Source organism: Ptychodera flava (genome assembly GCF_041260155.1).
Source record: "Ptychodera flava strain L36383 chromosome 3 unlocalized genomic scaffold, AS_Pfla_20210202 Scaffold_26__1_contigs__length_13983176_pilon, whole genome shotgun sequence".
Lineage (NCBI taxonomy): Eukaryota > Metazoa > Hemichordata > Enteropneusta > Ptychoderidae > Ptychodera > Ptychodera flava.
The window spans coordinates 10,803,333-10,818,122 of NW_027248280.1; the positions used below are offsets into that span (position 1 = coordinate 10,803,333).

General features: G+C 36.1%; 1 protein-coding gene across 1 annotated transcript; it reads right to left on the reverse strand.

Moving 5' to 3' along the window:
- LOC139125953 (gamma-aminobutyric acid type B receptor subunit 1-like) lies at nt 1–7,436 on the reverse strand. The gene is made up of 9 exons (XM_070692028.1): nt 7,209–7,436; nt 6,339–6,476; nt 4,890–4,997; nt 4,071–4,136; nt 2,789–2,977; nt 1,870–2,115; nt 1,329–1,440; nt 328–429; nt 1–155 (listed from the first exon to the last, which is right to left on the reverse strand). Exons 1-9 carry the CDS (start codon nt 7,434–7,436, stop codon nt 1–3), a joined length of 1,344 nt encoding a protein of 447 aa, XP_070548129.1.
- Nucleotides 7,437–14,790: the final 7,354 nt, after the last annotated feature.

Consider the following 14,790-nt stretch of genomic DNA (forward strand, 5'->3'; position numbering starts at 1 on the left):
TTACTTTCTTTTCCTGTTAGTAACGTTAAAATAGAGAAAACCCAAAGCAAGCAGGACACCCAGTGATGCAAGCGCGCTGCAGACAACGTACGCTGGCGATGATATGTATTGTTTAATGATCATTGTCTGCGCAGAATCCAATGGCACATCATGTCCTGCAAGAATTGAAAAAAAATTGTACATTTTTATTCGCGTCTTTTACAGAAACTATCAGTGATAACCTCAACGTTGATAGTATATCTTTGTTATCAGAATCTCTCTCTCTCTCTCTCTCTCTCTCTCTCTCTCTCTCTCTCTCTCTCATATAATTAGAACAAAATTACTCACCTCGAAAGAGCAACCTTTCGCCTTCGTTAAGCCATACCAATGATCCCTGCGGATAGTAGAGGGCTAGTGTGACGTCACGCAGCTCGCCATCGTCAGGATCAACTGGTACACATTGGGTGACAAGAGCATTAGATATGTCAGAAACCGAAGAGAAAGGATTAAAAAAAAAGCCTGGCAGAGAAGCATACAGGTTAAGAAAGACAGCGTATGGCAAAGATATGATGCCCATACAATCAAATTCAATAGTACAAGAGGTGAAAAACGTGGTCGTTTCATGTTAATTTGGAAAATGGTGAAATGGACACGGTAGAGAGTGTGAATATTAAACTATAGATTATTAAAATAAAGGAATATATTTGAACACGGAAGAGCTAGGGAGAACAGAGGAAGAGCTATAATCTATCGCGCTAGCTCTGTCTGTCTCTGTCTGTCTGTCTGACTGTCTGTCTGTGTGACTGCATGTATGTCTGTCTGTCTGTCTGCCTGTCTGTCTGTCTGTATGTATGTGTGCATGTATGTATGTATTTATGTATGTATGTATGTATGTATGTATGTATGTATGTATGTATGTATGTATGTATGTATGTATGTATGCATGCATGTATGTATGTATGTATGTATGTATGTATGTATGTATGTATGTGTGTGTGTGTGTGTTTGTTCATCCCTCCATTCAAACATCCTGTCCTATCTCCAACCATGTTTCTGCCAGTGTAGGTTAGTAAAATGTGTCATGTTACCGCATTTTGCAATTTACTAATCATACACAACAAACGCCTTTGTAAAAGCGGGGCCTGGTTTTGCACATAGTGACATAGTTAGTTAAATTTTAATTTATTTTAAACATAAATCGTGCTTTGTGTTTTGTTGACACCTCGTTTCTCGTATTCAGCCGACAATGCTGTCATACTTAGTCAATCAGGATAAAAGTGAAAAAAGAGACGGAAGTATTCAGTAAAGCTTGGTTTTTAAAAGTGTGGTCATGCGATGTTTGTACTTACTCCGTAATTGCTCTATTTTGGTTATTCCAAATCTGTCTCCGTTGTCGTCAAATGATATTGGTCCCTGCAAGATGATGACAGCTCTCCGTAAACACAACTGCATTTCAGTCCACTTTAAATCATTCAATAAGTTCATTAAGTAAAGAGTGCGTCTAGAAAGATGTATACTTTACTAGTTAATGTTTTTTTATATTGTTGTTCTGCTTGCATCCACAAAGCGATGTATATATACATACGTATATTTTAATTCAAGAACATGTTTCTAAATTCTCAGTTTTGGCACTCCGACGACTGAATGCACAGGCATTGCTGACAAGGTAATTGCAGCAAAATATTATCAAAAAATGGTGTTCAGAGCGTTTACAGGATATGTCATACCATGTATTTGCTTCATTTGGTTTAATAGCGGAGCGGTAAATCAGCCACAAAAAAGCGAACGCAAGCGTCGTTTTACTGACGCCGAAATGCAACAAACATGGACACCGTTTCCCCCTTCCCGCCATATTCTTCCTTTAAAACGGTTCATAAGTTTCGAACCTACCGACACGCCATGAAATTGTGTTTCACGTAAATGATTCACAAATATATCTCGAAGACCATGAGTGTTGTCATAATCGAAATCTTCTATCTTGATGCCAGAACCCGACACCTTCAGTTCCTGGGCTGCGCTATGTAGGGACAAAGCTATAGCCCACATCGTGTCGTATCCATAAGAGGCATACACCTGCCCTGATGGATTCGCTCCATTTAGATATTGGTGATACGAGGCAAGAAATTCTAACGGTGTCTGAGAGAGGGCGGAGCGAATGAGTGTAAGAAGTCGTTATCCGTAATGAGTACTTTTCAATAGCAATGTAAACAAAATATTGTTGATAATGCAATATACGGGTGTCGAATGTGTCACATATACCCTGATAAACATATTACAATACTTTGCATGTTGGGTAGCAATCGTCAGCCATCAGTAAAATTTACTTAATTTAGATCGATCAAAAAAAAAAACTTCATGACTTACGTTATTTGCTCTGATATAACTGCAATTCACAATTTCTAGAGTTGATGACTCATGTAGATGATTCAAAGAATAGCTGGTTTAAAATGTAAGCTTACAAAATAATTTCCTAAATTGTTCAAAACAAAAATAAAAAGCCACATGACAGTGATAGTGATCTTTAGTTCAACAGAAAATATCACACACCCTGTCAAGTGTTTGTACAAAACTCTGATATAGAAAACGCCGCCATTAATACCTTTAATATTGCGCTTGGTCATTAGATGTGATCGAAAATAGAGATCAAATGGCATTTCGCCTTTGGATAGGGAGTGAAAAATTTTACCTTGATGTGCTTACCACGTCTGATACATCTGATATTGGCACAAAGCCTTGTACTGTTGGGCAAGTGTAATACAGCGCAGTTCATGGAGCTCAGACGCTTTAAACAATTTTCTTTAGTACTCACCATTCCAGACACAGTCGTAACATTTCCGGGATCCAGTTGAAGACCCTCCATGCCAACTATCAGTTCGATCACTTCTATCAGCTGCTCGACGGTACAGTCGATGTTACTGGTGTCCAACCACCATACGTCCAACCACCAGCCCGGGACGAAGTACATGTATTTCGGTCCGTACATTCCTAGCTTGTATGCCTGAGAAGGAGTAACACATTGAGCGGCACCAAAGAGATCATAAAAACAGGGAAGCTTCAAGTGGAGATTGTGTTTAAAAAGGATTAATGCCATCATGGTGAATAGCATATCACAATGCCTATACCATAAATATTAAACAGTAATGCGTATACTGGTAACTATTCAAAAGGTGGCGCCCTCATCATTTCTTCCCCATCGCAAAACTCATACAAAATTACTAGGAAATATGGTGACGGATATGTAATATCTTTCTTCTGGTACTTTTATATTGCTTCTCTTTCTCTATATGCAGAACAAGTCTAACAGAAATTATGACAAAATGAATGAGGGCATTTTTCAAATTTAAAGATTTTGTAATGAAATTAAATAATCCAGTTACTCAGTAAGTGAAATTTTCATAGAAGTAAATAATTGCTCGTCGTTTAAAAAACGTTCGTCAGGACTAAACTCGAGTATGCCTCAGTTGTTTGGAACAGCATTGACAAAGTGTACTCAGACAAGCTTGAAGCTGTACAGCGTAACTTTGTTAAATATATGTGTTATCTTGTAAAGGTAAGATTTGATGAGTATTAATGCCCTTCTTGATTTCCAACCAAAGTTTAATTTACATATTCCCGGGCGATAAACTACACAGAAAAAGACATTTCATGAACCTGGTGGCAGAGTTAAATTTACCAGCATTTCACTTTTTAATCGCAAACTAAGGCTATATAATAGTTTTTTATCAGTGCCTGTCAATTTTTAATATTTCTGCTTCGAGTTTTCAAAGAAAAGCTAAAAGCGTTTGTTTCTAATTTTACTTGTTGTCTTCGTGTGCTTTTTGTTGTAATTACTTTTCTTGTCTGTAACGACATGTTATATGTTTTTTTAATAAAATCATCCTGTAAGTGCGGATGTATATGGTTTTAAACTGTAAGACATATGTGTTGGAGTTCCAGTTAAATAAAAAAATAATTAAATTTAAATTTAAATCTAATTTACATTTGAAAACTATGAAACCTACTATCCTGACCTTGCATATAGCTGCTGGATTAAATTTTCGTTTTCGATCCGTCGCCATCTTTCATTTACCACGCATGCGTACTGTACTCACCTCGCAAAACAAAACTCTTGCTTGATCTTCGAACATGTTTACCACAATTATTCTGCCATCTTTTGCCTAAAAACATAAAAAAAAGGAAATCTGACATTGACGTAGCAATCGATAACAAAGCAAATTAGAGGCTTGATCGAAGATCATATTTTCAGTATTGTCTAGTTTTGAACGAATTAAATGATGTTTTTATTCTACAGCAAACTAGTGTCCCGCTCCCCTGCTTGGAATTGAATTTTTCAGCTCTTTCGACATTAAACGTGAAAAAGGAAGAATGAAGAAGATTGATGGAGTGTCATTTGACGCTCGCTAGGAGTTGGTGTAAATAAAACCTTATGAAACAGAGGGACTTTTTTTAACTTTACTCTTTGTATGATACTACTATCTTTACGTCAAGCACCCGCTACGTGTTTTCCTGACGTAGACACCAGCAATTTTTCACACATTGTGTATATTCTCTTCTCAGCGAGACATAATCTGGTCCATTACGATAGTCGAAGTCTAAAAATGCCTCTTGAAAGGTAATAACGCTTTTGGGTATGAACCATGCCTTAAGTATTTTAAATACTTTGTATGACTGAAATAAAGTTTTTTTTTTAAATAAGTGTAATATCCACGAACAGATATCCGAAACAAGAGGGACGATTACTGAACGCCGTGAGCGCGTTGCATTGACAACTAGAGCCCTAGCCGTTGGGGTCATTGAGTACGTTACCAGAGCCCCTAAGGGCTCTCGTTATGTGTAAATACAATATTTGTACGTATAGAAGTATTTCAAAATTCATAAGAGCACAGTTGCCGTGCCCATACGTGACGTACCTTGATATTTGAAAGTTGGTTAGTTGGCATGCTGTCTGAGTCGACGATCTCTGAAGTTACAAGTTCAATTCCATGTCTCTTAAGGCCCGTAATCAGCAAGTTGGTTGCCTGGAAAAAACAATCAGGATTTCAGGAAAAGGTTAATCCTTGAAGGGCGGATTGGGAAAAGATAGAATGTAGGAAAACGAAGGTTTGTGCGTAATAATTAAATGCTGTCATTGGACAGCTTGCACGTAAAAGGAGCACATTTAATTATGATAAAATCGAGTTGGTCGACAAAATCAAAGCATATCACTTGAAATGTATGCTAGGTTGCTAACAGATGAAAAGAGTTCTTCGGTCTGATGTATCGTCGATACTTTCGTCCAGCCGTATTGCTTAAACACTTCAATGCGTGGTGCGTTCAGCGATGAATCTGGTGGATAGGTACGGAAGAAATATTTGTATCTGTCTTTGTTTGATAAGGCATCCGAAGCTGATATATAGGAGATCTGAAACAAATGGAATATGTATTTTGGAAGTTTTGTCTTGGCATGTCTACCCTTCTATCTATCTATCTATCTATCTATCTATCTATCTATCTATCTATCTATCTATCTATCTATCTATCTATCTATCTATCTATCTATCTATCTATCTATCTATCTATCTATCTATCTATCTATCTATCTATCTATCTATCTATCTATCTATCTATCTATCTATCTATCTATCTATCTATCTATCTATCTATCTATCTATCTATCTACCTATCTACCTATATATCTATCTATCTATCTACTTCTCTATCTATCATCAGTCTATCTATTTATCTATCTATCTTCTGCGACCTGAAATACTGTCACAAAATTGAACGCGATCTCTACATGGTCTTAGCAGAGGTTGGTGTTAGCGAGAAATTATGTCATCCGTTTCTTTGTCTATGCAACTTGTGAGTGTACATGGGATCACTTTTGAAATGTGTCTGAGGGATATACCATGGGAGAGGTGGTTAGGATGATAACATGCAGTTAACTTTTGGCTTTGGATTCAATTACTTTCAGTTTGCGAAACATGTCTACTTTCAGAGACGTTTGCTTCACTTTGCTTTTATTGACGACGCCAGTAACAAAACGGCCCATACCTTACTGAATTTGCGCAACACGTGTAGTTGTTTGTTTTTGTTTTTTGTAGTATCCAGAAATTCAAAACTGTCGTTTAATGAAATCGAACAAGAGGTGTAACCTTGGCAAAACAATATCTAACAACGTAAAATAAAATAATTTAGGGAGAATTCAAGACTTTTTCGCCCGTAACAAACACGACTGACTTCTAAAACTAATTAATATTGGATATGGAAAGAAAATTCAACCCTGAAACATTGACGTTGTCCCTTCATGAGATATGTTACTCGTGTCTTGTTAAGGCCCGTTTCTCTCTCGACCTTTTATGGTGACAAAAATATCTAACCTGTACAAGGTTCCAGTGCTGGGCCGTCGCCGCCACGGGTTGGCTGACGGTAGAGCAGGCTGCACCCAACAACATAACCTTCACCGGTTCTTCGTAGAGTAACTCAAAGAAACTTTTCATTCCGACTCCAGCATCGCACTAAATGAAATAATGTAGAGAGGTCAAAAATATTAACTGCGATCTTATGCAGAGCTTGAATTCGTGAGAAATATAATAATGTGCGCGACATAAGCTGAGTAAGAAAGCTATTTCAGTCTAAAAGTTTTGGATATACGTACGTTTTTAAGCTTTTTGCTCTGACTTTAATTTTTTGGGGAAAATTTGCATTAAGTGCTTCAGCAGTCTTTCATAAAAAGTATGAACATTAATAAAGTTACTACAGGAATAACACTGATATATACTTGAGTTCTAGAACGTATTTAATATTCTCATATCATTTATATGCTTTTTATTCATTGTATATACAAACGATAGGCGATTCATGAATATACAATATAAATGAAGAGTCATGGCAATAGTATTTACACACTTACTCAATTTCCATTCAGATAATTTCGGAATTTTGTACTTATATTAAGCGTGACAGGCTTTTTACAGCTTCCAAATAGAACTGTCCGTGACCGCTACATAACTTTACATTCCGGTATTTTGTCGGTATTGATCACGGACTTTGTTAGAGCAATGGTTACTGACTTCGGTACTAGGTGATATAACATATTAAAAAGAAATTAAAGTTGCATTTTTTCTTTCATCAAACTTTTGCACTATCAATACTACACACAACCGTATCAGGATCATATCAGGATTTATGATCAAGTAAAAGTCACAATAAATAGACTGCGTTGTCGTCTGAGAAAAAAAAATCCTGACCTCTGTGTTTTTCCATTCCATTTGTAGTGTGTAGTCAGGCAGTATGTCCTCGTTGGCATTGATGTGCTCCAAGGCCATTTCAACACCGGGTAGAATACCCGGGGCATTCACAGTCCCACTCATCGGAAACAGCCCCCCGATGGTAATATTAGTCTTGGATGACTCCGCCAATACCCAACGGATCACAACAAAGACCAGGGTACGCCAAATGTTTAGTCGAGATGCCATCTCTCTTGACATACGGCCTTACCAAGTCTCCATCCAGCACTTCTTCTTAAGGAAAGACGAATTTAGCTGAATTATGCAAAGCGTAAATGAAATTTTAACTCGCTTGCGTATATTTGCTTGAAATAGCACGTGTTGGAAAGAAATCTTATGGAGTCTGCATTAACTTGACAATAACAAGGGAGGAGAGAGGTTACTCCAGGCAGAAAAGGGGTGTCACTTCTCGCACGGAGCTCTCATGAAACGTCAATTCTCCACAGATAAAGTTTGGAACGCTCTATCATGGTATCTTTTGAATGCTGTATTGCGTGGTTTGGCGTTAAGAAAAAATGAAAATATCACCTGTTTTGTGGTACAAATTGTTTTAGGCTGGTGGTGCCTTGATTTGAATTCAAAAACACCGTCAACGTGTCGCTTTTTGAATGGAAAATAATCATCATCATCATCATCATCATCATCATCGTTATTATTATTATTATTATTATTATTATTATTATTACAAGTTTAGGGGCTATAAGTATTATATAGAAATCTAATAACAGTTCATTGAAGCTGTGGGAATTCTGAAAAAGAGGTGTTCGAATGCAGGCCAATCGTGGCAGTCGTGGGCGCGCACAAAACAAGGCACAGCGACTGTTGAGAGTCTATGCCAGTGTACTTGCTGCAAATATACCTTCTAGTGTAGTCTGCCAATATGAGCATGCGCAGTTGAGTTTACGTGCGTGAATGTGCAGTCTGTACACTACGTCTCGTGCTATAATCTTGTCGTTGAGCTTTGCATGTTGACAGACACTGGAATTACTGCAGAGAACACTTTTCAGGACATCACAAGTGAGTCCCTAAGGTAACAAGTTGGACGTTTAGGAAATCCTTTCAGAAAGTTCACGCCGCCTGTGGCCATTTTGGGGAGTATAAGCTTATACGTACCTGGAGCGACGGTATGCAGTATTTCTACTGTACATATTGCTAGATAATATACGATGGAATTTTGCGTTTCATGTCGTTCAATCATTCAGATGGAAATACCGGTCTTCTCCAAACTTTGAAAAAATCAGGGTGACAGACTTTGGAATGCTAACTCTTGTGTAACAATGACGTAATTTAATGAGAAGACATTTGTATTCAAGCTCGGCAACATTTTTTTGATTTGAGAACTCTCAACGTGGCGGATTCACTGAAACAGTGAGTATTCAACAACTTTTTCCTATGTCCATGTAGCACTTGTGCAAAAATAGGCGAGTCCACAGGCCTTTGGCGAATCAATAAATGCATTTCCCACCAAGCTGAAAGGTTGAAAGATGCGTCGATCACTTTGGGATGAGCTAGATAAATGCAGTCGAACCCAGCTGGGCATAGAAATTTGCCATTGTATGACTTTGTTCTGGAGATGACCGGCCGTGCGATGGAACTTTGCAACAAAGTTTCCATATCTGAACTGACGTACTTGAATGACAGGCACAGGAAACGATGTCCAATAAAAACGTATTCTCGTTGCATTTGATAATAATGTATCAATCACAATGACACGGAAATTATGCCTCAAGGGCCATGGTCTATTTTTAGCCCTGCTACAGTATGTCTCAGTGTTGAAAAGGCCATATTGTTTTCATGTTATCATGGCGACTTTAAAATTTGCATACAACTGTGAGAGTGAAGCGGGTTGTTTATAGGTCACAAAACGTTTGAGTCCCACTGTCGTCCATTACACCTGTTTCCTTGGGCATTAAAGGTGTGCAAGTATACACATCAAAAGACTAGAAAATTCACTTCATGGGCAGAACCTTGTAAAATAGCCCTTTTTTGTTTGGTTAACGAAAAACGATACCCCTGATCTAAAATATGCATGGGCTACCAGCCAGTGTCACCGGGCTACTAACTTCAGAATATGGTTGCCCAAGTGGACTACCAGGGAAAAAAGTTAATTTCGAGCCCTGGGCAATATTAAACATGAATCATTTAGCTTGTAATAATTCCCCTTGTCTTGGCTTGCTTGGTTTAAAAAAAAATGTTTAAAGGTATACAGGGACCATGTTCAAATTTAGCCATTGCGACCATGGAAAGGGGAAATCAAGCTAATCATCAGAAATATAGAGTTTATGGGGTCAAGCCAGGTCACACAAAAAATAATGCACCACTACATGGCCATACTTTTACTTTAGTTAAACAATCAGAAATAATTTGTGTTCATTATTCTTCCTTGAATGAGGCAAAGAAATCAAAATAAATTATTATAAAATGAACATTACTTTACTTCGTATATTATAAATCCATAAAATAAATAAGTACCAGTGAATTTTGTTTTAAATAAAACAAAAAAATTGTGTGCTACTGTTACTGCTTGCGACAAATATACTGGTACATTGGGTGATAAGGAGGATTGGGTTCCGACACTAGTAGAATTAATTTCAGCACATAAAATTCATTTGAAGGCATAAACTTAATTCGATAAATGCATAATAAGTTAGTAATATACTATAGAACACTTATTTCGGATGACTACATGAAACACAATTAAAAATGCTTGAAAAATTATTTCTGGTCTATGTAAAATTAATTCTAACACACTAAAATTAACAGAACACATAATTTTGACCAAAATGGCCCCAATATACATTATCTTTATTATTCTTCCTACAATGAAGGCAAAGAAATTACAATTATTATTATCATTATTATTATAGAAGAAATGTTAAAAGTTGTTACTTTGAAATCCATAAAATAAATAAAAACTAGTGAATTACGTTTTATCATAGACCCTCTCGAGGGTCTATGTTAATACGTAAAACCATAGACCCTCTCGAGGGTCTATGGTTTTAAATAAAACAACTGTGGTTACCGAAATGGTTACTATGGCAACATAAAACAAAAATGAACACTGAGTTCATGCTGTTATAAATATACTTAGGAGAGCATTTGCATAGTAACTGGGATTACTTTTAATGGACTTAGAAAAAGCATTGAAATTTTAAAACGCAAATAGGTTACTATGGAAACACAGGGCAGTAAAAATGGATATCATATTTTGTCTTTCTAACCCGAAATAACCCTTTGGTATAATATTTCTGTTGATTACTGGATTTTTACACTGGACATTTGGTCTTTCTTACCCAAAATATCCCTTTGATATAACACATTCTGTTGATTCCTGGATTTTAGGTGGAATCTTTGAAAAACTGGTAATTTTTACTCCTGAATGGTTGCCATGGAAACATCTCACATTAAAATGAGTTTGACTTTTTTTGATGCGCTAACCAGAAAAAACCTTATTATCAATTTTAACATCAGTCAATAGTTCTTTATTAGGAATTAGGGGAAAAGTAACATTTTCAATCCCAGAATAGTTACCATGGCAACTCAAAACATTAAAATAAGTCTGGTTTTGTGTTCTCTGACCCGAACTCTCCCTGCTAGATAATTTTCATATCAATCAAAGTAACTTTTCATTGGATATTAGAAAAAAACTGAAATTTTCAAATTTTCAACCCCTAAAATGGTTACCATGGAAACATGGGGCAGTGAAATCGTTATCATATTTTGTCTTTTCGACCCAAAATACCCTTATGGTGAAATTTTCACGGAAATTGAACCTATTATTATTCTCGTTATTATTTCTATATAATACTTATATTAATTACTATTATTATTATTACAAGTTAAGGGGCTATAAGTATTATATAGAAATCTAATAACAGTTCATTGAAGCTGTGGAAATTCTAAAAAAAGAGGTGTTGTTTATTTTAATTTTGTCAATAGGGGTGACTTCTAATTGTCGTACGTGCAGCGCAGAATTATGCATCATACTGTACGGAGAGAGAGGGGGGATATCATTAAGCCAAAGGGTAATGCTTGTCGGAAAAGTGACACTAAGCAGTTTAAGCGATACCAGCAAGTATTGACGCGACGCGAATCGCGACGCGATCCCAGGGTCTGGACGTTCTTGCAAGCGACAGGTCGGATTTCAGCCTGATCCGGATACTTTATTGAACTCCACACATCCGTTAATCAAAAAAAAATTACAAGTGTCATAGCCAAAGAAAATGAAAAATGAAAAATAAAAACATACCGCGTATTAATAGGTCTACCAGCTAGTATATATTCTCTCCGCCACGTTAGATAGATGTTTCTTTTGACGTCACTACCCTTATGAATATTCATATACTTGCAAAAACCGAAGGTCGCTGTGTCTGGCAGCTCACATGCACAGCGTAGTGTGGGCGCGCGCGCGAACAAAACAAGGCACAGCGCTATAGCGACTGTGGAGAGTCTATATGCCAGTACAGTGCAGCTGACAATATGAGCATGCGCGATTGAGTGTACGTATATGCGCGTGATGGTGAACGTGCAGTCTGGAACTTCTTCGTCTCGTGCGAGTCGTTGAGCTTTAAAATGCTGTGCAAGTTGACAGAAACTGGAATTACTGCAGAAAATACTTTTCAGGACAACACATGTGAGTCTCTAAGGTAACAAGTAGGACGTTTAGGAAATCCTTTCAGAAAGTTCATGCCGCCTGTAGCCATTTTGTGGAGTATAAGCTTATACCGTACCTGGAGTGTTTACAGTATTTCTACTGTACATATTGCCGGATAACATGCGATGGAATTTTGCGTTTCACGTCGTTCAATCATTCAGATGGAAACGCCGCCCTTATCCAAACTTAAAAAAAACAGGGTGATAGACTTTTGAATGCTAACTCTTGTATAATAATGACGTAATTTAATGAGAAGAAATTTGTATTCGAGCACGGCTACAGTTTTTGATTCGAGAACTCTCATCATGGACCGTGGTTGTATTCAACAATCGAGAGGCTAGGGTGAGTCAAACTTTTTCCTATGTCCATGTAGCAGTTGTGCAAAAATAAGCGAATCCACAGGCCTTTGGCGAATAAATAAATGAGTTTTTCACCAAGCTGAAAGGTGGAAAGATTAATTATTTTTGCTGCATGTCAATAATAGTTTGATGTGACTATTGCCTTTTACAATAATACTGGCTATTCCATTGTGCTATAGGCCCCAGGTTGACACACATGTGTAGAGATTTTTATAGAAACTATTCCGTAGCTATTTACATTTCTTTATCGCTTTTTGCGGTTTTGCAGTTTCCTGTTTTTTGTTAGCCGATTAGCGTGCACACGCCAAAACGACTAGTCTTTGCGGTTTTCTGTAAGTGAGTTGGCACACGCCAAAACGATTAGTCTATTGCGCTAGTATTTCTGGGCACGTTTAGTCTCACTGTTAACCTCCGGTTGGTTAGCAACCGCAGTTTAATTGACAGCCGATTCTTTATATTAGGGTAAATTGTTGCAATAAGTGTTTCCTACGACGTTCGCACAAGTGAGAAATAGGGCAAAATTCATTGAGAGTTGGTGTTAGTTTAATTTTCTTTACAACCAGGGCAGTATTAAATACGAAACATTTAACTTTTAATTTTTTCCCCTTGTCTTGGCCTGCTGGGTTTTAAAAAAGTGTTTGAAGGTATACAGGCACTATGTTCAAATTTAGCCGTTGCTACCATGGAAAGGGGAGATCTAGCTTATCATAGAGTATATGGGGTCACGCCAGGTCACACAAAAAATAATGCACCACTACATGGTCATAATTTTACTTTAGTTAAACAATCATAAATAATTTGTCTTCATTATTCTTCCTGGAATGAGGCAAAAAAATCATAATACATGATTTTAAAATAAATATTAATACGTCGTTAATTATGAATCAATAAAATAAATATGTACCAGTGAATCATGTTTTAAATTAATAAAAAATGGGCGCTACTGTTACTGCTTGTGATAAATAATGGTACATTGGGTGCTAAGGGGAATTGGGTTCATAAAATTAATTTGAGATAATAGTAGAATTAATTTTAGCACATAAAATTAATTTGAAGACATAATCTTAATTCAATGAATGCAGAATAAGTTAGTACTATACTATATAACACTTATTTGGGTTGAATGCATGAAACAAAATTAAAAATGCTTGAAAATTATTTCTGGTCTATATAAAATTAATTCTCACACACTAAAATTAACGACAAGCATAATTTTGACCAGAATGGCCCCAGTATACATTATCTTTATTATTCTTCCTAGCTGAAGGCAAAGAAATTACAATTATTATTATTATAGAACAAATGTTAAAAGTTGTTACTTAGAAATCAATGAAATAAATAAACAAATGTTAAAAGTTGTTACTTAGAAATCAATGAAACAAATAAAAAACAGTGAATTGTGGTTTAAATTAAAAAATTGTTACCATGGCAACATAAACAAAAATGAACATGGAGTTCATGCTTTGATAAATACACTTAGGAGAGCATTTGCATAGTAACTGGGATAACATTTAATGGAATTTGGAAAAAAAAAATGAAATTTTAAAACATAAATAGGTTACTATGGAAACATAAGGCAGTAAAATTTGATATCATATTATATCTTTCTAACCCAAAATAACCGTTTCTTATAATATTTCTTTTGATTACTGGATTTTTACACTGGATATTTAGTCTTTCTAACCCAAAATATCCCTTTGATATAACACTTTCTGTTAATTACTTGATTTAGGTGGAATCTTTGGAAAACTGGTAATTTTTACTCCTGAATGGTTGCCATGGAAACATCTCACCTTTAAATCGTGTGATTTTTTTTGGGGTGCTAATCAGAAAAACCCTTATGATCATTTTTTTACATCAATCAATAGTTATTCAATAGGAATTAGGGAAAAAGTCACATTTTCAATCCCAAAATTGTTACCATGGCAACTTGAAACATTAAAATTAGTCTGGTTTTTGTGTTCTCTTAACCGAACTACCCAAGTAAATAATTTTCATATCAATCAAAGTAATTTTCATGAGATATTAGAAAAACTGAAATTTTCAACCCCTAAAATAGTTACCTTGGAAACACGGGGCAGTGAAATCGATATCATATTTGGTCTTTTCGACCCAAAATACCCCTATGGTGAAATGTTTAGGGAAATTGAACCTATTATTATTCGCATTAATATTTCTATATAATACTTATATTAATTACTATTATTATTATTACAAGTTAAGGGGCTATAAGTATTATATAGAAATCTAATAACAGTTCATTGAAGCTGTGTTGGAATTCTGAAAAAGAGGTGTTGTTTATTTTAATTTTATTTTGTCAATGGGGTGACTTCCATTTGTCGTACGTGCAGCGCAGAATTATGCACCATACTGTTCGGAGAGGGGGGATATCATTAACCCAAGGGGTAATGCTTGTCGGAAAAGTGACATTAAGCAGTTTAAGCGATACCAGCAGGCCTAAACTTTTTTACTTTTGTGCGAACTTCATGGATACACGTTCAATCAGTTCAATTTAATTTTGTTTTTAGTT

Coding starts and splice junctions, on each gene's coding strand:
- LOC139125953 (XM_070692028.1), bottom strand. CDS start 7,436: ATGGCATCTCGACTAAACATTTGGCGTACCCTGGTCTTTGTTGTGATC. Junction 2,978..4,070: donor CAAGAGTTTTGTTTTGCGAG/GTGAGTACAGTA, acceptor ACTCCTTCTCAG/GCATACAAGCTAGGAATGTA. Junction 430..1,328: donor CAAAATAGAGCAATTACGGA/GTAAGTACAAAC, acceptor AATGTGTACCAG/TTGATCCTGACGATGGCGAG.